The following is a 24,686-nucleotide window of genomic DNA, read 5'->3' as shown; positions in this document are numbered from 1 at the left end:
GTAAATAACAATTCGATTTTTTTACTAGTGTTACATATTTTGCCCAAAATAGGGCAAACTGGTGTAAAGTGCTTTAAGTTAATGGGAGACTATTCATATTTGGCTCTAAATCTAATCAAAACTTCTCCGATAAATCATCACTAAAATGTTTAATCTGTTTTTGATCTACCTCCATGATTCTAAAATGATAATAGTCTCCATCAGAATTCGTTGACACTTGGTATTGTTTGGGAGTACCCATATCTTTACGAGGATCGTTCGGTAGATCTTTAACAACTTTACAAAATCTATCTAAGAGGTCTCCTAAAGCAATCAAAAAATGTAATATGATATTATAATTATATAATATTATCATACAATACATAAAAGTCCATTTACGCAAATCTTCTTCAATTGTATTAGTTTTTTAATGTCTGGATTATCATCAGTTTCATCAGTGGAGTAATTATTAGGGCGTATATCACAGAGTGTTCCTAATTCATTTTCTTTGCAAACTGTAAATTCTCAGAATAACTTTCGTTGTTAGATACACTGTCAGTAATTTCTTGACTGTTTTCTTGAAGTTGTTGAAGTTGTTAAATGAAATAACAATTTTCCTCGTGTTCTAAACGTATGTCTTTTTGCTGCTATAATAGTTCAGCTGCATCCAAATCATTCCAATGCCTTTGCATATTCCGTCACCATTCTATGTGGCGAGACCAATATAAAGTTCCTCAACGAGACCGAAGCATATATATAGCTTTCATGTTTGTATATTCTAAAGCAAATAGGTGTTTTGTCTGGTTTGAAGCAGGGTTCTAGTGGTGTATGCATAAAAACCACAATACCAATTTACACAAACATCTCCGAAAGAGGCAAAAGCAGCGAGAGTGGTTGGATGGGGGCTGTCACTCTTTTCCCACCTGTTTTTCCTTGTCAGTATATTTCGGATAAATCTGTCCCGAAATGAAAAGCTACTTGCCTGCAAAACCGAATCACTAGTGCGAGTTGCATGGATAAAGTCTCAAACATGAACAAAGGTCTTATGCTAGAGTGTGATCTGCTTTAAACTGTTCAACAATGCTCAATTTTCATCCAATTAAGTAAATATCTACAAATATGCTTTGTAAATACGTGTCTTCTCGCGTTTTAGTTTTAAAATAAGACTCATACAAGCACAACCCTTTCTATATTGTTAATCTATTTCATTATATGTTACGATACTACTATAATATAGCACAATATGATTTGGGAAAAAAAACTCTCTCGTTCAGCGACCATCTTTTATATACCTGGTCTTATTTGATAGTAAAAAACATCCATTAAATTTTATAATTCAATATTCCAAACACAGCCACTAATAACTATTTCTTTTAAGGACTAACAATCTTTGATGAAACATCTTAATATTTGAATTTCAATTGAAAAAATCTAAAAAGAAAATACTAACGCATACACATACATGTATATTTCATCTCATTCGATGCATGTTTTCTAATCATAGAGTCTTTAACATGTGCCTTCAATAAGACAATTTTTAAATTTTATCTTTACAAATGCTCCACTTTATTTCGTACATCTTGCACACTATCTATTCCTCGAATCAAATCTGCAGCCTTTTCCGCTATCATAATAGTGGGAGCGTTGGTATTTCCGGAAGTTACATGGCGCATGACGGAAGCGTCCACTACACGCAAATTTTTTACACCTTTCACCCTAAAAAGCAATTAACATACATTTTCAAATTTTTCAATGTAAATACTCAAAATATTCCGCATAAAAACTTTTTTCCCATAAATAGGCTAACCTGAGTTGTGGGTCGACGACAGCTGTTACGTCATCAGTGTCCCCCATTCTGCATGTAGAAGTCGGGTGATAATAATGGTACGTATAATGTCTTATCCTACAAATCCAGTATTCATCTGATGGGTGGGACAAAGAGTTACAGGGTGGCGAGTACTCTTCATAAGGATCTGATGGAGAGGCCCCTACAGCCCGAAATGCCGTGGTATTTGCTAACTGAAGTGTCTCATGAATCCCTGAAAGATCCAAAGTATTTCTATAAATATAATTTCCATTTCATCCTTCAGCTGAACTATGAACTATGATTGTAAACTATTTATGAAGTTTGATATACTATAACAAGGAAAAAACAAATTACCTTTTAATAAATTTTTAATGTCATCTGGGTGATCTAAATAGTTTGGATCAATGAGAGGTGGATCAAAAGGATCTGTACTTTGAAGTCGAATGGTGCCTCTACTCTTTGGGTGGAGAAGACTATTTTCTACAAAGAATGACCCTCCCACTTCCTCTGATATGCGTTTATAAAAATCATATGTTCCTTTTGCAATCTAAATATTGAAACCAAAAAGGACAAACTTTAATAAACAATCTTAAACCGATTTCACCAAATTCAGTAAAAAATCCTACAAGAAACGTAAAAGGAAACAAATCATAACTTCATTTGTATTATACGATTGAATTATTTGTACTATGTTTTAAAAATATTTGCCTCTGCCTTGTGAATTAAATAAATATGTTCATAACCCGACTTTGATTTGTTTAAAAATGTTATGTAACATATATTACATGTCTTCTCGGGCGACAATACCAGAATATTTGTCCCTCGGTGACAGGAAAGCCCTGGAGTGTTAACACTCCAGGGCTTTCCTGCCACCTCGGGGCAATAATTCTGGTATGTCGCCCTCGATGCCATGTAATATATATATATATATATATATATATATATATATATATATATATATATATATATATATATATATATATATAACATGGCATCGAGGGCGACATACCATAATATTTGCCCCGAGGTGGCAGGAAAGCCCTGGAGTGATAACACTCCAGGGCTTTCCTGTCACCGAGAGACAAATATTCTGGTATTGTCGCCCGAGAAGACATGTAATATATGTTATATAACATTTTTAAACAAATCAAAGTCGGGTTATGAACATATTTATTTAATTCACAAGGCAGAGGCAAATATTTTTAAAACACTCACGCTTGAGTTTATCACTTTTGTCGTATTTACCGAATTTTTTTCATCAATTAAACTATCGAGTTCATCTGAATTTAGATGAACAAACCGCAGACGTTGGCCTGACATGTTTAAAATTCGCGGATCTGTTTACGTTTGCTTAGCAACTGGCTCGTTGAATTTCGAACCCGACGTAATTAATATGCAGAATTCTTGCACGCGATGGTGATATTACAGTTTCGGGAGGGCAATATAACTATTTCCTGTGAAATATAACCGTTTCCGGGAGGGCAATATAACTGTTTCCGGTGTGATTCAGCAATTTTTGGGGCATAGTAATAAAATTATCTCATTTGTGACATAACGAGAAAACTTATTCAAAAATGGTATATATATATATATATATATACTATTACTTATATGTTAGTTACTGACTCACTACGGAATTTTATTGGGTTGATCAATCTAATAGATGGCGTTGCGAAGCCGAGCCGTCTTTGAGATTGATCAACCCAATATATTTCCGTAGTGAGTCAGTAACTAACCTAATAATTGTTTTGTTTTCCTGAGGACTATCAAGCGACATATTTATTCACAAATAGCGATGATCTACGCAAAGCCATGTACAAGATGCCTAACATCTCGTCCAATTTAACTCATTTAAACTCTTCAAAATTTTCAATCTCACCTTTCAAATACTCTTTAAAAATCTTTCCTTCACATATGTTTACTTACAATGTTTTGTTGCTATTCAATTTTAAATGTTTTCTCCCTTTCTCTGCAGAAATTTGAGCAAATTTCGACGCTGCCTTTTTGTTCTGCTCCAGACAAAACAATGTGACGTCAATATTCTAAGGGCAACTAGTCTAATTTTAAAGAATTTCAAAGGGCAACTACTCCAAATACTTAAAGAACTTACGGCATGCAGTTTATGTATTACATCCTATGAAATGTCGAAATGACTAAGCGAAGCGTAGCTAATGACGGCCACATTACCTAATATTATTTCTCACCGAACAAATATAGAGATATATGAGGCAATCACGTGCTATGTTTAAACCAATGAAAGTGTGACATTTCAGTCCAAGGGAAAACAAATGTGTATATATTTATAACACGAAGTACAAAGTTTAAACTTCAAAAGCGATATATACCAATCTAATAGTACAGAATCAACTGAAGAATACCAGAAACATGTGATTGCTCAGAAATATTTGCATTGTTACATGTAGAATGGCACTGTGAACTAATGATTTTTTCTTGATTTTACCTTTGGATCCAAATTAACCATTTCTGCCATGGGCTCTAACATAAAAGGTGGAACTTGAATGCTATAAAATGTGAATTGCAAATATGGAGGTGCTCTTGCATCGTCTTGTAAAAATGCATCTCCCTCGAGATGAACTTTACTAAATGGACCTATGAAATAAAATAATAAAATAAGTATAATTTGTGATTTCAAACGTGTCAGCCATCTGTTAGTAAAATGCAAGAACAAAATTAGCGAAATGGTTATTTCAATTTGTTAAACATTTAAGATAGAAACTGTTAAACAGATATAATGGTCTTATTATTAGTTAGTTTTTCTTAAATATACTACTAACTAAATGTTTCATGTTTATAATTGATAGACAGAAACAAAGTAAAGAAACAGCAATATATAAATCAAACATAGAGTACTCTTAGATGGACAACTCTATTGCTCAAGAATGCATGTGAACTTGAGGAAGATGCAATTATTCCAAAACTATATATTTTGACATTGAAAACCTTATGTATTTAAAGGAGTACCATCCAGCTGACCATCGTTCACTTTGAACTGAGACATTTTATCCTTGCATATTTACCCGATCTAAATAACTGATACTGCAAGAAGGACCATGTTGATGGGTTGAAAGCAGCGGAGGAGTTGTCCATGAATACCATCATTATCATGAGATGGTCTTCTAGGTTGTTTCCGACCGGTAAATCAGCCACTAGGGGAATCTGATAACGATATCAAATTCAAAATGTATTATCAAATCTAAATCAACTAATATTTGATAATCGATGGTGAAACTAAAATAGATTATTGTAAGCCTTCCGTTTTACGGATCCTATTGAGGGTCAGCTCAAGCTTAGTGATGACAAGTCCAGTATTTCTTTCTCAAGCGGTTTTATTAAGCGTGATCGTATAGTTACAATTACATCAGCTAATAGCAGCCCAAATCAGGAGTCTCAGAATCTATCTCTATAAGCGGAATCTCTAAATCTAAATCTCAATCTCTCTTAATCTGTTCAACATCATTTTACATGGTTATATATATAACATTTTACTTATGATGGACAGTTCTGACTAGTTCGGCCCATTTACGACGATCATGAGTGAACATTTAGTGTTCAAAATTAAGATTAATATTTTATTTCTAAATAAAGTAACAAAACCGTCAAAACTGCCAATCAAAGAGTCTGGATGCAGGATTTGAGTCTCCGAATCCTAAGTCTCGGAGTCCCCCACCTAGAATGAGGCATCACTTACTCATAATACGTTCATTCATACATAGCATAAAAGGTTACAAAGGTTAATATATATAATACACAATACATGACTCAATATAGAGTACCAGAGCTATCGTTGCAGACACAGAATCGCCAAATATGTCACTTTTTGTTAAACTCTCAAGTTGGATATTATTATGCCCGTATTTTGCACCTGGTTTCATAACATCATTTAGGAATACTACGCATTGCTACAAGAGTCACAGAGTTCATTCTGTCAATTATCATTAACACCATTCAGTGCGCAGCATCTAGGTACACATAAATATCATAGTGACCATTATGTTATACTAGCAATTCAAGGTCATAGCATGACTATCTGTTTACATACGTCACCCAAACAAAAGAAATATCCCGAAGGGAGATTTCTCATGCCTGGCGCCCGGAAAAGGAAAGCGTCCTTGATCTACCCTTGATCAGACGAACTTCCTAGTGACATACCAGTCAGAACATCTATGTTAAGGGATAGTAACAAGTGACATGTTTCCACCTCCGGCTTGGAACATCATTCATCTACCAAAACAAAATCTATAACCAGGATGTATACATAAAACCATATATAGTTGTTTGATTATATCGCATTACGACCATGAAAACAATAATGAATAAAGTATGACAATAATGATCAAGATGAAAATAATCGTAATTCATCATCAAAGTAATACTAAGTATGGTTAAGCTTGATGTCACATATATATACAAAGTGCATGCTTGTAAGTTCACAAAATATCTCTTCCTTCTTAGGGGTGAGGTTTGCGTCATAGGTTCGGAGTCCATCGGTTTCTTCCTGAAGTTCTCTAGAGTGAATCACCAAATACAAGATTTATATTAGCACAAGATAACGCACATTTCTACTTCAACACATTTCACAATTTTTAATTTTCGCTAAATTTCAAAATCCTTTCATAAGGAATACACAACTTCTTCGCGGCTGTAGCTTAATTATTCATCCATCATCGGCACCCGTGGATAGAGGGTCGGCGCGGATGGCGAGGCGACTTCTCGCGGAGCGTCTCCTGCATTCCTCTGTTGCGTAGACATCGCAGCCTTCTCTTCCAGGTATTTACATGCCAGCTCTGGGTCCGGTCGATAGTATTTGGTCCATGGATAGTCTTCATTTTCCTCCTCTCCAAGAAATTATTGTGCTAGTTTAGTCGAAATTGTCCCCGTGTTACTGGTCAATTTGCGAGTTGCGATTCTTCCGCTTCGTCGGGGTTTCTCTTGGATCATAGTGTCTTTCGGGATTGGTATAAGTTCAATAATGTCACTAGAGGTCCTTTTCTCTGGATTCACACAACAAAATACAGTGTCTTTGGAAGAACCTTTCTTATCTCCGTCACTACCCCTTTTTCGACAACCTGTCCAGCAACCACCAAAGCATATACCGCCCCACCTTTTTAATAGTTTTGCGTTTCTTAATACAAAGTCCTATCGTTATTGTTACTGCCAAATTTAAACATACATAAAACCATGGGCTTCCCACCCAAGACGAGGATTTTATAGGTTGCAAATTAGTTACTGGCAATTCCGCCATTAGTGCATTCTTAGGGAAAATTTTAATATCATTTAGTTTTAAGACATTAAAGCATGAAAATCTGAGCAACCTTGTCCCATACTCAAGATGTCGATCGCAAAATTTGATTGTTTTTTTACCAATAATCCTAAATTTCGTACAAAAATTAGTCTTACAGTTTCTTTACTTATTCGCTGTCTCATGTATTTCGAGTATATGTTAAATCTCTTTAACTCCACATATACATACAAATAACCGAGGTGCTGAGTCTGCGTTTGCTAGTCGGCGTATCTTAATACATGTTTTATGTCACAGGGGGTCAGCCTGTCATATCTTATTAAAAGCGTGCAATATATACAAAGCTGAGCTTATTCAAGATTATTTACATCTACAATATACAATAATATAACTTATCTAATTTATTATTTTGGCTAATTCCTTCATAATAGCTAAACGATCTACAGCAAACTTTTGTTTGCTATTTTCCCTACGGGGCTTAGGGATTAATTTACGCGGTTAAGGGATTGGTCTGAAGCCTAGACCTACTTTAGGAACTATTTCATCTATTTCCATATTTTCATCTAAGGGTACATTTGGGTTAATTAAGGGTATTTCATAGTCTTGACCACTATTTTCATCACATTGTTTTGACTCATGGGTCTCATCCGATTCTGAATCTACGGTCTGATCATTCTCGTGTTTATACTGCTGATCATCCATGATCTTCTTCGCTCTTATACGTCTTTGAAGTTCTGCTAGGGGAATATCCTCTTCGTCTGAAGATCCTTCTCTTTCCCATTGTTTGGACTGTATAGCTCTTTCCAATGGTTCTGGTTGCATGTCTTCATTTTCTGACGACGATTCAGCTTCTGGTGGTACCACATAGTTAGTTTTTCTTAGAGTTCTTCCACCATCTTCAGTAGTTTGTGAAAGGGGCCAGTGCGAAATATCTGCCAGTCTTATTTGTCGCGCATGGCATTAGGTGGTTAATCCAGTCAATTGGTCTCTCACCACGAAACTAACTGGTCCTTTCTGCTCAATGATTCGATAATATGGTAGCCACTTTTTATCTAATTTATTTTGTCTCCTGTTGTTCTTAAGGTAGACAGGGTCACCTACCTGAAAATTATCGTCTTTGCTTTTCTTATCGGCCTGAGCTTTCTGTTTCTTCTTGGCTTCCTTCATATTACGATGTACCAGCAGGAAAGCTTTATGTTGTTCTTGAAGGGCGATCTTGTGTTGATCTTCTCCCGCATATCTCCTTCGAGGTTTCATTAACGTATCAAGTGGTAATACGACATCTCTGTTGTACATAAGGTAATATGGGGAAAACTTTGACGAATCGTTAAGATGGAAACGAATGGCTGCCAACGTCTGATTAAGATGAATATCCCATGTTTGAGCGTTGTCTGTTGTTTTCTTAGCCATCACGTCATGTAGAGTTCTATGAAATCGTTCTACTTTACCATTACCTTGAGGGCTGTAATAAGATGGTTTGATATGGTTGATATTCAATTCTTTTAAAGTTTCTTCCACTTTCTTATTCACATTTTCTGTTCCGTTGTCTGTGAGGATTTGAAGAGGACAGCCATATCTTGGATATATTTCTTCTAAGATAAGATGTACTATGTTGTCAGCTGACTTATCAGGGACGGGAAAAGCTTCTGGCCAACCAGAGTAAATGTCTATAAAAGAAACTATGTACTTGTTTCCCGACAAGGTTGTTGGATATGGTCCTGATAGATCAAGTCCTACTTTAGCCATTGGAAAAGGTGGTATATCTGTCTCTTGAAGTGGAGGTTGATTTTTCTTATTGCTCCTCGTTTGGCATACTACACATCCTTCTATATAAGAGTATAACCTTTTGTACAAATTTGGTATGTAGTACTTTTGTCTGATTACGTCATATGTTTTGTCCACTCCCATATGTCCAAGTCCGTCATGATATTGCTGCACTACTAAAAGTTCTAACTCACGTGGTACATACAGGCGAAGTTTTGGGCCTTCTGAGTCTCCATCTGAAAGATAGTACATTAAACCATCAATTTCCAGAAACTTCTTTTCTTCGGTTGTTGTTGCTGTTCCTTTACTTAACCGATTCTTCAGTTCCTTGATCTGCTCGTCGTGTTGTTGACTTTCTTTGATGTTGATATCCTCTGGTAGATCAATAAAGGGTTTGACCAATTCGTCGTGTTGTTTAACTTCACATCTGGCCAATCTCTTAGGCGAAAAGGCATTGGAGTTAAGTACGTTCACTTCAAAGAAATTGTCCTTAACATCTGGTTCATCATGCTCTGATTGTTCTTCCTCTTCACACTCGAGGTTGACTGTCGGTAATCTGGATAAGAGATCTGCACAGCAGTTAAATCTTCCTTCTATGTACTCTACCTTACAGTTATATCCTGCGATACTTAATGCCCATAGTTGAATTTTCTTATTTTGCATTGGAGATTCTAAGATATACTTGAGCGGCTTATGGTCTGTTCTTATAGTAAACTGAGCACCGTGTAAATAATGGTCTAACTTCTGAAGGGCGTAATGGATTGCAAATGCCTCCTTTTCTATGGTTGACCACTTTTCTTGAGTTTTACTCAGCTTGTGGGATAAGTAATATATTGGCTTATCTTCTCCCTCATCTGTCTTTTGAGTAAGGCACGCTCCAATACAATTGTCGCTGGCATCAGTGTACAGGATGTACGGCTTATTAGTATCTGGATATGCTAGTAAAGGCACTACCGTTAAACTTTCTTTATTAAAGTCAAACGCCTTTTGGCAACATGGTGTCCATTTGAACCTTGCATATTTTCTGGTTAAGTCAATCAATGGTTCTGCAATCTTAGAGAAGTTCGGTATAAATCTCTTATAATAACTACACATACCTATAAAGCCACGAACTTCTCGGACTGTAGTGGGCGCTGGTAACTTTCTTATAGCTTCGACTTTCTTTGGATCAGGTGTAACGCCATGTTCATCAATGATGAAACCAAGATATTCTGTCTGTTCCTTGAAGAAACTACATTTCTTTAGCTTCATTTTAAGTCCATGCTTCCTTAGGCGGTTGAAAACGTCTTGAATATGCCGAAGATGATCTTCCGGTGTCTCTGAGAATATAAGAATGTCATCCAGGTATGCGATGGCAAACTCCTCTTGTCCTTGAAGAACTATGTTCATCAGCTCTTGAAAGACTGCCGGTGCATTACTCAACCCAAATGGCATCCGGTTGAATTGGAATAGTCCTTTGTGACATGCAAAGGCCGTTTTTTCTTTACTTGAATCTTCTAATTTCACTTGCCAATATCCACTCTTTAAGTCTAGTGCAGTGAAATATTTTGCCTTACCTAGTAAACATAGGATGTCATCAATCAACGGTAGCGGGAATGATACGGGTTTCACTATCTTATTCAAGCTTCTAAAGTCAACGCACATCCGGTCTGATCCGTCCTTTTTCTTCACCACTACTAAGGGAAATGACCAAGGCGATTGTGATCTCTCAATAATCTTTGCGTCCATCATTTCCAGTATGGCCTTGTCAATTATCTGTCTTTTATTTAAGGGTACACGGTAGGGTCTGTTCTTTATTGGGTGGTGATCTCCAGTTTCTATCTTCATTTTAAAGGTATCAGTCACTCCAAGGTCACTGTCTTTCTTTGCAAATAAATCATTGTTTTTGCTCTCAAGTCTTTTGATTGAGTGTTCAAATCTTTTAGGTACATCAATTTCTTCTTTTGTGTCTTGAGTAGTCTGTATTTCTGAGATTTCCTTCTGTTTTAATGCGGTAATTCGTCCTACTATGTAGCCTTTTGGAATTTTATAATTTTTGTTAGTTTGGTTAACGAAGATCATTGGAACTTTCTTATCTTTCTCAACTATACAAACGGCGTCTTTTAAATATAGTCCTGGGTCTTCCATAATGCAGTTATTGTCTATGCTGTTCACTTCAACCAAGTCATTTTTTCCAGAGGAAAATTGTTATTTATTTTTCCATAGAATACAGTCACCGTGTTTGGTCTCATAATAAGTTTCTTAGGAGTTCTAACAATAGTTGAGATGTGTAAATCTTCTTTAAGTTCCGCGTATACTTTGCCATCAATACGCATGAGTCCAAGATCAAAGTATAAACGAACATTGTTTTTCTTGAGCCAATCACGACCGAGAATCATGTTTTGGTTGAGTCCCTTTGTCACATAAAGTTTGTGGTCTAAAGTTAACCCTGAAATCTTAAAGGAAATATCTACATACCCTATCGCAATTAAAGAATTGCCATTTGCTGCTTGTAGAGAGGGGATGTCATTATTAAACAACTTGGGGCGGGGAAATAGATTATCATACATTTTCTTACTAATTAGAGATACGGCTGAACCTGTATCTACCAAAGCTCTAAATTTATTTTTACCTACTTTTAATAAACAGCTACTGGGGTTGTTAGTAAAATTAACTTCATATGTAGGTCTTTGTTTAAAGTTCTTTCTTCGGGCTTCAACGAAGGAAGAACGTCTTAGTTTTCCTGTTTTTGTTTGTCAAAATAAGAGCGCGATTTGAAATTTTGAGACGGTCCCTTATTTATTTGGTCGCTAAATTCATATGTTCGGCCTTGACGATTTGATGGTCTGCCCCGATTTTGCTGCGCTCTTTGATACATATGCGATCTCCAACAATCTGCACGCACATGACCTACTTTACCACAATTCCAACATTCCACAGGTGAACGGGGTCTCTGCTCTATATTATGGACGGGTTTGTTTTGACTGAGTCGTTTATTCATTTGAGGCTGAGACCTAACTTGGGGTTTATTTTGAGGACTGACACCTAACTTGGGGTTTATTTTGAGGACAAAATCGAGCCCTATGACCCGTCTGTTTGCATTTAAAACACCTACTATTTCGCGTATGGTCAATTTCCATTGGTTCTACATGCCTTGTTTCTACTGAGGTAAGATTATCTGCTCTATCCTTTAATAAGGGTAGAGTAGTATCAAAATTTGAAAGAGTTCGTCTGTTGTCATTACTTTGTACAATTTCTGTCATATTTGACCCTCTTATCGCTAGCCTCTGTCTCTGATTTGTTCTCGCATTGCTATTTGAATTGCGGATTCTAAATCTTTAGGGTTTTCTCGCAAAATTTTCATTCTGAGGTAGTCGAATGTCAACCCGTCACAAAAGATATCTACTAACTGTTGTTGTATCAAAGGATCTTTTAGTCTGTCATTACTGTAGGCGTCTTCCGCGATTTGTAATAGTCTCTCGGCGAACAACTGAACACTTTCATTTGAATTTTGTCGAGTCTTACGCATTACTGCTAACGCGTGTTGGGGGTCTGTTATTTCTGCAAATCTATTTTTAAGGGATTCCTTAAGATCGTTCCAAGATGGGATTTCTTCAGACGCATCTGTTTCATCTAAATACTTTTTAATATAATCCCCCACTGAACCCTTACTCGTTATGTATGCAAGCATGGGGATCTCATGACCTTATTTCCCAGACATAACACTGTTCTTTTCAACTTCCTTTATCCACTTTTTAAATTTTTGAGCATCTCCCTCAAAAGGAGTTATCACAGAAGATAGGGGCACTGAGAGTGCGGCTGTTATAGCTTTAACTTGACCAATGAAAAAATCTTTATCATTATTCTGATCTGGGACGCGGTGTCGAGGTTCACGAGTTTCATACGGCCTAGCATCATGATATGTTTCAAAAGTATTTTGTTTAATCTGCTCTTTTTCTGGGGACTTTTGATCTGTTTCTTGCCCATTATATTCTTTGTTCTGACCCAACCCCGCGAATTGTTTTTCTAATTGCTCCATTTGATTTTTAAATTCTTTTTTATCAAACCCATCACCTGTCGCCATATTGGTTGCATAGACAAAGTTGTTTACTTCGAGATAGCTATAAGAGACATATAGAAATGGTTCTTACCTTATTCTGTTTTGAACTTCGCTAAATCCTGGTCACGGCACCAAGAAAGTTCATGTAAGCCTTCCGTCTTACGGATCCTATTGAGGGTCAGCTCAAGCTTAGTGATGACAAGTCCAGTATTTCTTTCTCAAGCGGTTTTATTAAGCGTGATCGTATAGTTACAATTACATCAGCTAATAGCAGCCCAAATCAGGAGTCTCAGAATCTATCTCTATAAGCGGAATCTCTAAATCTAAATCTCAATCTCTCTTAATCTGTTCAACAGCATTTTACATGGATATATATAACATTTTACTTATGATGGACAGTTCTGACTAGTTCGGCCCATTTACGACGATCATGAGTGAACAATTAGTGTTCAAAATTAAGATTAATATTTTATTTCTAAATAAAGTAACAAAACCGTCAAAACTGCCAATCAAAGAGTCTGGAGGCAGGATTTGAGTCTCCGAATCCTGAGTCTCGGAGTCCCCCACCTAGAATGAGGCATCACTTACTCATAATACGTTCATTCATACATAGCATAAAAGCTTACAAAGGTTAATATATATAATACACAATACATGACTCAATATAGAGTACCAGAGCTATCGTTGCAGACACAGAATCGCCAAATATGTCACTTGTTGTTAAACTCTCAATTTGGATATTATTATGCCCGTATTATGCACCTGGTTTCATAACATCATTTAGGAATACTACGCATTGCTACAAGAGTCACAGAGTTCATTCTGTCAATTATCATTAACACCATTCAGTGCGCAGCATCTAGGTACACATAAATATCATAGTGACCATTATGTAATACTAGCAATTCAACGTCATAGCATGGCTATCTGTTTATATTATTCATGCATCATACTGTGATAAGCAATTTTTTTTTTACCTATCAGCCAATTTAACTATATTTGATTTTAATGTTTGGTCAGAATATTAGATACTTATATAACAAATTGAATGATCCATTCTTATTCTTTTAAGAAATTTTAACCCATTAAACGCCCAGTAAAAAGGAATAAAAGAAATGAAATTTTCCCAGTGAACTGTTGGTAAAGCAACAAATAATCGCATATATTACGGTCCTACCTTCATGGATGACAGGTGTTCCTTTGGTCCGATTCCTGACAGCATAAGAAGCTGAGGGCTATTCACGGCACCACCAGAAATAATGACCTCTTTTTTTGCCTTGACCACGTGTTTTACATTGTCTCTTATGAAAGAAATCCCGACTGCTTTTTTGTTTTCTATCAGTATCTGAATTAGTTATTTTATAAGAAGAAATATTATTTTTACAAAATCGTTTAAGTTTGCAGGAGAGAAAAACTAAAAAGAATGATAATAGTTTGTTTAATGCAAGAATTGGATTGAAAAAATTCAGCACCTTTGTAACATAAGAGTTTGTGGACACGTGGAGATTGGGACGATTCATGGCGGGTCTTAGAAAAGCTTTGGCTGTACTCCATCTTTCTCCACCTTTTACAGTTTCTTGACAAAAGCAGAAACCTGATCACCAAGAAAAGATAATCTGATAGATAAAAAAAGGCTTTGATTTGCCATGATATACAAAATAATCGATTGTCAAAGGATATAGATATATTGGATTTTCTAAGTTTTTTAAACACCTGTTTGAGATTCCCCATTAATGATATATGACATATTTGATTTTCTAAGTTATATAATATACCTGTTTGTGACTCCCCATTACAGTCCACTGCCTGGTATCCTAGTTCCTCCATACCCCGTCTGTACACTCCGTCAACTAGCGAGGTCGACGCTCCGTCACTGACGGTAAGAGGGCCGCCTACTCCGTGATAGTCTATAGGTAAAATGAAAATAGAACTTATATATGACGTAAAATAATCTGCATTAATGTGTAAAACCTATGTATAAGCTATCATTAATGTCTACAGTTTCGAAAATGGTAGTTGATATTTTATTTCTAATTTTTTTTTTAAATATTTATATTTAGATTACGTACTTTTGATTTAATGTCAAATAGAAAGTAAAAAACACATAGTTTAATTTCAACATAATTTGTTTAAGTGGTAAATTACTAGAGATTTACTTTCAAATATGTAATAAATTCATAATGAATCTGACACCATAAAACACCCTGCGATTCAATAATCAAATCTTGATTTTTAACGAAAATCGTTGATTATTATTTTAAATTTATGATTTTATGTGTTTTAAGAAGTTATCAATCTGATATTATTATTTATAAATTATGCATTATATTTGCATCATATCTATACCTGAAGTTTTAAGGCTTGGTATTTGGATATCCTCTGATTTAATAAAGTAAGGTAGGACATCTTTGTAGCTCCAACCCTGACACCCCTCTTTAGCCCATCCATCAAAGTCATGACGACTTCCTCTTATGTAGTGCATATAGTTGATTGAGCTAGAACCTCCCAGTACCTTTCCTCTTGGCCAAGCACTTTTCTGTAATTATTTTCAAATATATATAATTATTAATGTAAATTTTGCAGTTATTCACCACAGTCGTGCCGAATGACATGCATTTGAATATCAAACAGTGTGTTCATGAAAACCTGGTCTTTTAACGCCATGCACGCTTTCTTCTGCGGCACAGTTTTATATGCCCAGTCTGTCTTTGTGTTCTGTAGAAGCCCCGGTAGAGCAGGGATATGCATATTTTCATTTTCCTCCTCGGAACCCCCGGCTTCTACGATAAGTACCGTAGACAACAAGTCTTCCGAAAGTCTGTTTGCAAGCACACATCCGGCTGATCCTGCTCCGACTGTTATAAAAGCAATGATTAAAAAAAAGTTGATTTTCAGCGGACTTTATTAATTATATCTTGCACGGATATTTCTTATGAATATTTGATTATAGCCTAAAAAAAGTAAGCGTGTTATATTGTCTGATCAATCCTGGAGATATAAACGAGATACATAGCTCAAAATCTTCTGTCATGTAAACAAGGATTGATGATATTTTGTTTCCATTTCGAATATTACATGTTTAGACCCAAAATGAATGTGGCAACTGTTAATTTATATATCAAAACGAACCTGATTCAGTAGATTAAATAATCAGCTTATAAAGAAATTTTATCAGTAAATTAAACAATATCATGTAAACAAAAAAAATTGATCGAACCTTGTTTCCATAAAAATGATTGCAAACTCTGTATCTTGCTTATAACATTCCGACTGACACTCAAATTTTGGCTGATGCTTAGAAAAGCATTGTAAACTATGAAATTTAAAAAAAAAAAGAATTGGCTAAAATCTTAAACATGCCCTTTTAAAGGAGAATGGTCACGATTTTGGTCAAATTTCATTTTTCTGTTTTACTTTACAATGCTTCAGGAATGCATTTCTAATGATAAAATGAAATATGAGAGTCAGTCATTGAATAATAAGCAAGATGCAGGGCTCACAGTTCTATGTCATGTAAACAAGGTTCGTGTCCTGTTTTTGTTTACATAGGTTCAATTTACCATTAAAAAATCTGTCAAGCTGATTTGTCTATCTTCTTATTCATTCTAAGCATAAATAAACAGTTCCTAACGGTTAACACATTCCCTTTAGGTCTAAAACTGGAAATTTCACTTCAACATTCAAAATGTAAACAAAAGCTCTGTAACTCGCTTATAACTCAACGAATGACACTCAAATTTTGGTTGCTTATTAAAAATGCCTTATTGAAGCATTGTGGATATTGAAATCGAAAAAATAATTGTTGACCATGCCCCTTTAATACAGGGTTTTCTAGATGTAAATAACGACTGGTTATATAATAAACCCTTTGAAAACTGATTACCTTAAGGATGAATTTGATACAAACTCTCGAAGATAATGATAGCTCCCCTCTACATGTTTGATTGATTACACTTACCGATAATGTAATCATATGTTGCGTTGAGAACATTGTATTGTTTTTCATTTGCCGACTTCTTCTGATTAAAAGAAAAATACGTCAGAATTCCAACCACAGCTACTAACAAAGCCCATGACTGCGCCATGCCTGCAAATTTTCAGAAAGTATTGACATTAATGAGAAGAATGAATAATAGTAAGTGAAAAAATGTTAAATAGTAAAATGATTATTATTATCCTTTAAGTAGCAGTATGCAAATTCTCAAATAATGAATATACCATAAGGTCATATGAATTTGAAAGGCCGTTGACCCGACATTGTTATGCAAATTAACTATATACACATGCATTTTTTTCTAACTGAGGTATACATGTTTAGCTTTGCAAATTATGATTCACTAACGCATTTGAGATTCTTTTGTGACACGATTACTTCTTTTAAGATGAACACCGCTCGTAAATAGGCACAGGCACGGAGGTACCTGGTAAATAAAACCTTCGATTTTCTTTCACCCGATTGCACGCATGAGACTCGAGGCCGACGTGTAGTATTTATTTTGTGGTGTTTTGATTTTATGCAATTATTTCTTCTTTATGTGAATATACATTTCGTAAATAATGCATTGACATGTTTATTTGTTGTTTGTATTCTTCTGGCTTAATAAAAGTGCGTAAAACTTGATAATTTCATCGCAACCGGGTAACACGATGAGGCAAGATGTACATTCACACAGGTGAGACCTCGTCAGCGAAACACTTTAATAGGGGTTGTAGGAAAAGCGGCGATGAAAGAGAATTATGGCAAACAGTGCCTTTTTATGAGCGGTGTTCAGCTTTAATGCAGAAAAAATATATTTCCATTGACAAGTATTCTAGAAACTCTACATTTTTAACTTTAAATCTTTTTATTTTAGCATTAAAAAAAACACTGCACTTTCTCTTTCTCATTTTAATAAAAGATCTTCATCTCACTCTCTAACAACTCAGTTGCAGTTTTCATCCCTCCTGAATGTAGAAAATGCTTCTGCCTACAACCATAAATTATTCTAAATACTGTAATACAACTAGGCCTAGGCCTGACATAGTTTTTAAAACCCACAACAAGCAGCGTCACAACAATTATCTTTGCTCACCACTTTCGTTCTGCAAAATAAAGACGAGTATATGTCCAGGTCTTCCTGTTGATTGTACGATGTCACATGAAGGTAAAGAAACGGAACATGTCTATCCACTGTAACAAGACTTTGACACAATTCGTCAAGCAAAAAATACTGCGTATTCGTCGCTTGTTAAACATTTCAAAATATCCGTGTGTCTTTCAATCAAATTGGCACACATCTGCATGACCTATATCACATACTTTGACAAGCGATGGGTGGATCATGGTTTTTAAAAAAATACATTAGCAATGGTTTGATTAACACATGGCACGTGTGTGTGTGTGTGTGTGTGTGTGTGTGTGTGTGTGTGTGTGTGGTAGTCAAATCATTGCTTGTATTTTCAAAAAAAAAAAAATCAATGATCCACATAATCCATACTAATATAAAGTATTTAGCACAACTCCTTCACCGACTTGATTTTGATTTGTTTATCATATAACGGTTGGATATTTTCTTTAATTTGATACAGTCGATACCTTGGATCTAAAAATATGAAGGGAAATTGGCATTATTTGCGAAACAGGACAGGAAACTGTCGCTGCCAAAATTCATTTTCGTCATAAATTATTTGACAGTAGGGTTAATATTGAATAATGCTACACCTGCAATTTCAATGTACCTTTTTAATTTATACTATATATTCTAAAACTGTTCATTTCCTTTCGAGTGTACTGCAAAAATAATTTATGAAGAAGGAATTACATATGGATACATAAAAATATTGATATACACAAACAAACAAACAACAGTATCAATATAAAATAATTTTTTTTAAATATTAAGACGCATTAATTCGCATGCTAAAAAAAATTTCTATATTCTAGTCCTCGTTTAAATTTTGTTAAATTAAAATATTTTTGAAAAGAATGTTTATTTTATTAAGTGCCAGTTGATACTTTCTACAATGATTCAATTTAAAATTAACAACAACAAATATTACAATGCCATGCATTTCTAAACATTATTAAACCTTAGATATGTATCTATATCAACAGAGTTTATTGATGTACGTTCCTGCGTTTTATAAAACATGCTTCTTTCTTTGAATTTTCAATTGATGCCCATTTTACCTCCAGTAATGTTAACAATTTAATACCATCATATACGTGATTAAAAATAGCTTATGCAGTGATTTTGATATTGCTATAAAAGTGCCCTGTAAATGCTCTCCCGGAGAAAAATATTGGCCTGAATTATAACATCAATTCATTTCATTATAAAATACTTAGTATGTCCTTATTATAGTCCCGTTGTTTTTTCTACAAGCGGTCTGTCTTTTGACGAATATTTTTCACACTATCTATCCTCCAAATCAAATCTGCTGTTTTTCAGCTATCATTATGGTTGGAGCGTTTATATTCCCGGAAGTGACATGGCACGTGACAGAAGCATCCACGACACGTCGATTGCTCCCTCCTTTAACCCTATGATATGTCATATATATGTGGAAAATAATCTTATAAAATTTAATGCTTTATATATTACATGGGTGGTCACCAAAGCAACAACCAGACCTATCAACAATTTCTTATGCCTTATGTCTTATCTATTTTTTATTTGGAGTAATCAGATATTTTATCTTGAGTCGCCCGATGTTATCGAATATTTATTGACAGAGCCTTCTTTTCTCAAGGAAATTCATATAGTCTAAAACTGTTCACATCCACCCTCTTAATTAGAAGACAATTGAAGATTTACATGAGTAGCTTAGGCTACAGACCCAGTACTCATTTGATGGTGACGCATCCACAGATCGATATGCCGTAGTATTCGCCAAACGTAATGTCTCATGAATTCCCGAAAACACACATCATCATTTTTTAAAGAGGTAGATGGTTAATAACAAAAAATAAATTCTGATGTCCACTATTTGGACCAACAATGTGTGAATGTTTCAACATTCAGTATTTCTTTGAAGCTGATGACGTAGTACAAAGACCTCGGTCAATTAAATATATCAGTTACATGCATAGTCACATTAATTATTCCAGTCAAACACAAACTGCTCTATATCACGGTCTCTTTGATCTCCATAAAACAACATGTTTATAAGTGCATCTATTTGTTTGTAAGACTGGTTGCTTAATTGTTGAAATGTCAATTTGACTTTTTTGACCTTATATGCATAATTAATTTACATCCAATTTTACTCCAGAAATGATGCTAATATTGATTTAACTGTGGATAAAGAAAAAGTGCAAAAATATTCCCGATGACAATATATTTATTAATAAATACTTATTCAATAGTGAATCTATGTATCATTTACCATGACAATAGTGAGAAGGATTGTGCTTGATGTATTTTTCAGCTAAAAAAACGTAAGCTTAAAGCTGACATGAATTCATAAAAGCATTTGGTCGCCATATTAGTTTCGATCGCTCCTCTACTGCCACTGGGGTATATATACCGGTTGAGAAAGTTACGGTCGGTTGCTTTCCGATCGAGGCATTCAGGTTGCACGGACTTCTAAATGCATGAACTACACATTGAAGTGAAATGTTTGTAATCGAGAATAAAGGAAACAAGAATCAATAAAACTCAAAATATGTTTTTTTGTAGAGAGAATTTCCAAGGTACCCGTATAATTTTGCACAGATAGTGCTATCTTACCGGTACTTTCCATGCACATCGAACACGTGTGTTGCTCATAGTGCTATGTTACCGGTACTTTGCATGCACATCGAACACGTGTATTGCTCATACAGAGTGCATAGCGGCTGAATCTTTTTTGAAAACCGCAGCGGCACTACATCCAACACAGTAGCTAAATGATAATAAACCAAAGAAAGTAACAACTAAGCATCATTTCCATCGCTTTATACAAAAACGTTCCGTTTCTAAAATCCATGCAACATTGCTCGATCTACCACAGTGTGTGGTTTGCGCATGTGCGATGTTATAACATACACAGGAAAAATATCTACAATATCGGGGATTATTTGAATTATATATGCCTGGATTTTAGTATGCTTTGTTTTGTCGTTCATTGGATATCCCTTGCCACGGCAGTGGTTGTCATAACTTTTTTGTTCAAAACGGGTTTCGTCCAAGGTAACCTGTTCGGGTGTATGAAATACCTGAATGCGGTGAAGCATGAATAACGCATTCGGCCTTATATACGGGGTGTTCAGCGATGAGCAGAACAATAGAAATCGACAACTAATAAGTCGGTAGTCGGAGATAAAAGGGAAATAATGCATATTTATGAATTCATGTCAGCTTTAAAATGTAATTGATAAAAGAATTTCCAGTGTTGAAATGCATTTTAACCATTGAATTCTTTATTTTCTAACTACATTTCATGTTATTTTTAATATCATTCGGGTGATCTATATAGTTAGGATCTATAAGAGGCGGATCAAATGGATCGTTGCTCTGGAGTCGAATCGTCCCTCTACTCTTTGGGTGGAGAAGTGTGATTATGGCGAAGAATGATCCACTAGCCTCTTTTGAGACGCGACTGTAAAAGTTATACACGCTCTCCGTCATCTAAGTAGAATAGGTTAAACAGGTAAAGCTTTTTCATATTGTTTATGATTTAGTTTGATTTAATTCATATTTGAGAACGGCGCATATACTTTTTCTTTAATATTATAGCAACATAAATAAGTTACGTATTGACATATATAAGTCGGATTTCAACTCACTACATCTCCCATGTCCTTATAGATCAATTGCATGTCGACACAGATATGTAGCATCAAGCCTTTTGGAAGTCACTTGTAGACAATATTTGATATTTTTACAATTCTGAACTGAATGCAATTTTCTAGCATAGACATGTTGCATGTCGACATATTCATCTTGCATGTCGACATACTCATATATGAGAAAAATCACTTGCACACAAGGGGCAGCAATATGCCATCATATGTTTTAGTCTTGCATCGTTCCAGTGCAGTTATCTTTTTAGACAGATATATGTGATACGATCAAACGCATGAGATATAATTTCAACAAAATTTGGTCGTGAAACATAGGAAGAATTTCTTTTTCGAGTTCATGTATTCAATTAATGCCTTTGAATAGTAATTTGAATATTAAAGAAACATAAAAAATATATATTGGCAAACGTCAGTCATGTTTACATATGTTATCAAAATATCTTGCCTTTGGTTCCCAGTTCATATTTCTTGCTAAATTAAAAGCTAAAGATGGTGAAACTTGAACACTGTAAAATTGAACTTGTGAATGGGGGGGGGGGGGGTCATTCTTATCGTCTCCGGAAAAAGCATTTGCCTCTAACTGTACTTTTCGAAATGGACCTGAAATATAGGTGAAATATACTTCAAAATAATATTAAACACTAGAACTTTGATATGTCTATAGTTCGACGAAGAAAAATTGTTTTTTTATTAACTATATTTTATAAGATGACATGCATGTATTTTTATTATGTTGCTCAACCGGATGTTGGTCAGACATACAAAGATATAAACACATAATGTGATTACGATATATCACAAAAAATGTCTATACTCTGTCCCAAGATATCCTGGAATCACATTTGCCTTAATTGCTTGATATTCATAAATACCTCAGGGTTCAAACGATTTTCATTCAAAAGTATGAAACATTTCCAAAATTTCTCAGTCGAAACGCCCCTGTTAGCTTATCAGGTTACAATACTATGCTAAAAATGTGATGTCTATTGGGATTTTTATCGCAGCTAGCCCGGATGATAACGTTGAAAAATTGTGCGATGTATTCCGAGTTTAATCCGAATGGAAAAAAGATGTAAACATTCCTCATTATAAATCTCCGTAGGGATCTGTTTTCGTTGCTGTGAATTTTTTTGAGTGAAAGATGATAATGTGTCAATGAAATTATCTTGGAAATTGTCTCTTTAAACTATTTCAATTACACTTCTTTCACAGGTATGTGTATTTTCATTAAAAATCGTCCAAATGTGCTGCATAAATATCTTGGGACAGACTTTAGTACAGATCTAACAGGTGTAAGAAAACCAACCTCTTATAATTAGGTCTATTGGTTTTTTTTTTTTTAAATCAGCTCACTTTAGTTAACGTAAATCCTTTGCTACACTAACGAAATCTTAATGTTGTAAATTTTAGAGAAATGAATAATCATTAAAAAAAATTTTTAGCTTAATCAATTAAAAATAAAATTTTGTTAACTGATTAAAATAGCTTATACTGCAAGTACGACAATAGTGATGGATTTAACGCAGAAGATGAATTGTCTCAAAAAATCAAAACAGCCCTTGTATGGTAAATTGTTTCCAACTTGTAAATCTGCTCTGATAGGGATCTGTTTAAATATCAAATTTACAAAAATATTTCTAAGAGAGATTTTCAAAAAATAACACATAACATGAAAATAACATTGACATATATTTATTATGTTAAGAGTTTATAAAATGATGCTACAAAACAATCATTTAAAACGTAATAACAAAAAAAAAAATAACTGTAATTCATTACGACGTCTTTGGTACAAACCATAGCCCCCCTCCCTCCCCGTAAAAAACATTAAAATCAAAAACAAAAACCTAGAATCATATTGCAATGTAAGAGAATTATGCCACCTTTATTGAAGACAAATATTCCCAAGGTCCGATTCCTGACAGCATAAGAAGCTGAGGGCTGTTCACGGCAGATATAATCACCTCTTTATTGGCCTTGATCACGTGTTTAATATTGTCTCTTATGAAGGCAATTCCAACTGCCTTTCGGTTTTCTGTCAGGATCTGAAGTAACAATTAATTTTCAGTGACTTTACCACTTAATGAAGAGATGGAAGAAAATGTTAGAATAATGATATATTTTCAAAGAATCACGTGCACCTTTGTAACATAAGAGTTTGTAGACACATGGAGATTTGGACGATTCATGGTGGGTCTTTGAAAAGCTTTAGCTGTGCTCCACCTTTCACCATTTCTGACCATCTCTTTTCCATAGCAAAAACCTAGCGAAACAATTAGTACATCAGCAATTTTTTTGTATTTTGGCTCAATGGTAATAAAAGTTTTATTTCCATATTTTGAAATGCTCTCTGATTTCGTGATTGACCTGTTTGAGACTCCCTGATTATTATTATATGATGTAGATATATTGGATTTACTAAGTTTTATAATACACCTGTTTGAGAGTCCCCATTTCAGTCCACTGCCTGGTATCCTAGTTCCTCCATACCCCTATGTACACTCTGTCAACTAGCGAGGTCGACGCTCCGTCACTAACGGTAAGAGAACCGCCTACACCTTGATAGTCTATAGGTAAATGATTATGATTATCATACAGTGTATCAATATTAACAATGCATTAAAAAAAATAAAACATTTAGTCTCTCTAATCTCCGTCCTTCATGTTGAACAGGATCTACATAATATGTAGCAAACATACCACAACAAAATAAGAGCTTAAATGCCAAGGTCAAATCCACTGTATCAATAAAATCACAAATTACATGTTGTTTATTATCTTTCCGCTGGTTACATTATGAACAATGATTTTATATTGATTTTTGCATTATATCCGTGTAGCAACAAAATTATATTTTGTGCTAATTAAGTAAGAACAATATTACTTATTTTAGATACACAGATCATATGAGTTTTAACAGTTATGAGTGACATACCTTAAAACTCCCAAAACCAATAGAAAATATCCCAGCCTTCCAAATACGAAATATTACTGAAACTATGTGGATTTTTTTCTGGCGCAGAATTAGGAAAGGTATCTAACTGACAAACACGTCATTAAAGTAAGTTGA

At 34.8% G+C, this 24,686-nt stretch overlaps 1 protein-coding gene and 1 pseudogene across 2 annotated transcripts; both read right to left on the bottom strand.

The window, feature by feature from the left end:
* Positions 1-325: 325 nt before the first annotated feature.
* LOC128184814 (alcohol dehydrogenase [acceptor]-like) lies at positions 326-18,159 on the bottom strand. Of its 2 annotated transcripts, XM_052854407.1 has the most exons (13): positions 17,922-18,159; positions 17,761-17,816; positions 16,808-16,936; positions 15,496-15,704; positions 15,196-15,385; positions 14,625-14,756; positions 14,322-14,443; positions 14,027-14,194; positions 4,825-4,963; positions 4,248-4,396; positions 2,141-2,333; positions 1,787-2,018; positions 326-1,695 (listed from the first exon to the last, which is right to left on the bottom strand). In XM_052854407.1, the coding sequence occupies exons 2-13, from the start codon at positions 17,786-17,788 to the stop codon at positions 1,530-1,532; spliced, it is 1,857 nt and encodes a 618-aa protein (XP_052710367.1). In that variant the 5' UTR covers positions 17,789-17,816; positions 17,922-18,159; the 3' UTR covers positions 326-1,529. The 2 variants fall into 2 exon arrangements, with proteins under 2 accessions (XP_052710367.1, XP_052710368.1); XM_052854408.1 differs by lacking the exon at positions 17,761-17,816 and having other exon boundaries at positions 17,922-18,158.
* A 4,870-nt stretch (positions 18,160-23,029) lies between these two features.
* Positions 23,030-24,519, bottom strand: LOC128184823 (oxygen-dependent choline dehydrogenase-like; annotated as a pseudogene).
* Between the last annotated feature and the right edge of the window lie 167 nt (positions 24,520-24,686).

The sequence above is a fragment of the Crassostrea angulata genome, chromosome 5 (assembly GCF_025612915.1).
Source record: "Crassostrea angulata isolate pt1a10 chromosome 5, ASM2561291v2, whole genome shotgun sequence".
In the NCBI taxonomy this organism is placed as follows: Eukaryota; Metazoa; Mollusca; class Bivalvia; order Ostreida; family Ostreidae; genus Magallana; species Magallana angulata.
This window is presented reverse-complemented; position numbering and strand designations above follow the sequence as displayed.

What these genes read in the sequence shown, in the direction of transcription:
- LOC128184814 (XM_052854407.1), bottom strand. Translation starts at nt 17,788, where the DNA reads ATGAAAACTGCAACTGAGTTGTTAGAGA. An exon ending in TGCAACTGAGTTGTTAGAGA is followed by an intron (nt 16,937 to 17,760) that starts GTGAGATGAAGA and finishes GAAAATTTGCAG; the next exon opens with GCATGGCGCAGTCATGGGCT. An exon ending in AACATATGATTACATTATCG is followed by an intron (nt 15,705 to 16,807) that starts GTAAGTGTAATC and finishes CTTTTATAACAG; the next exon opens with TCGGAGCAGGATCAGCCGGA.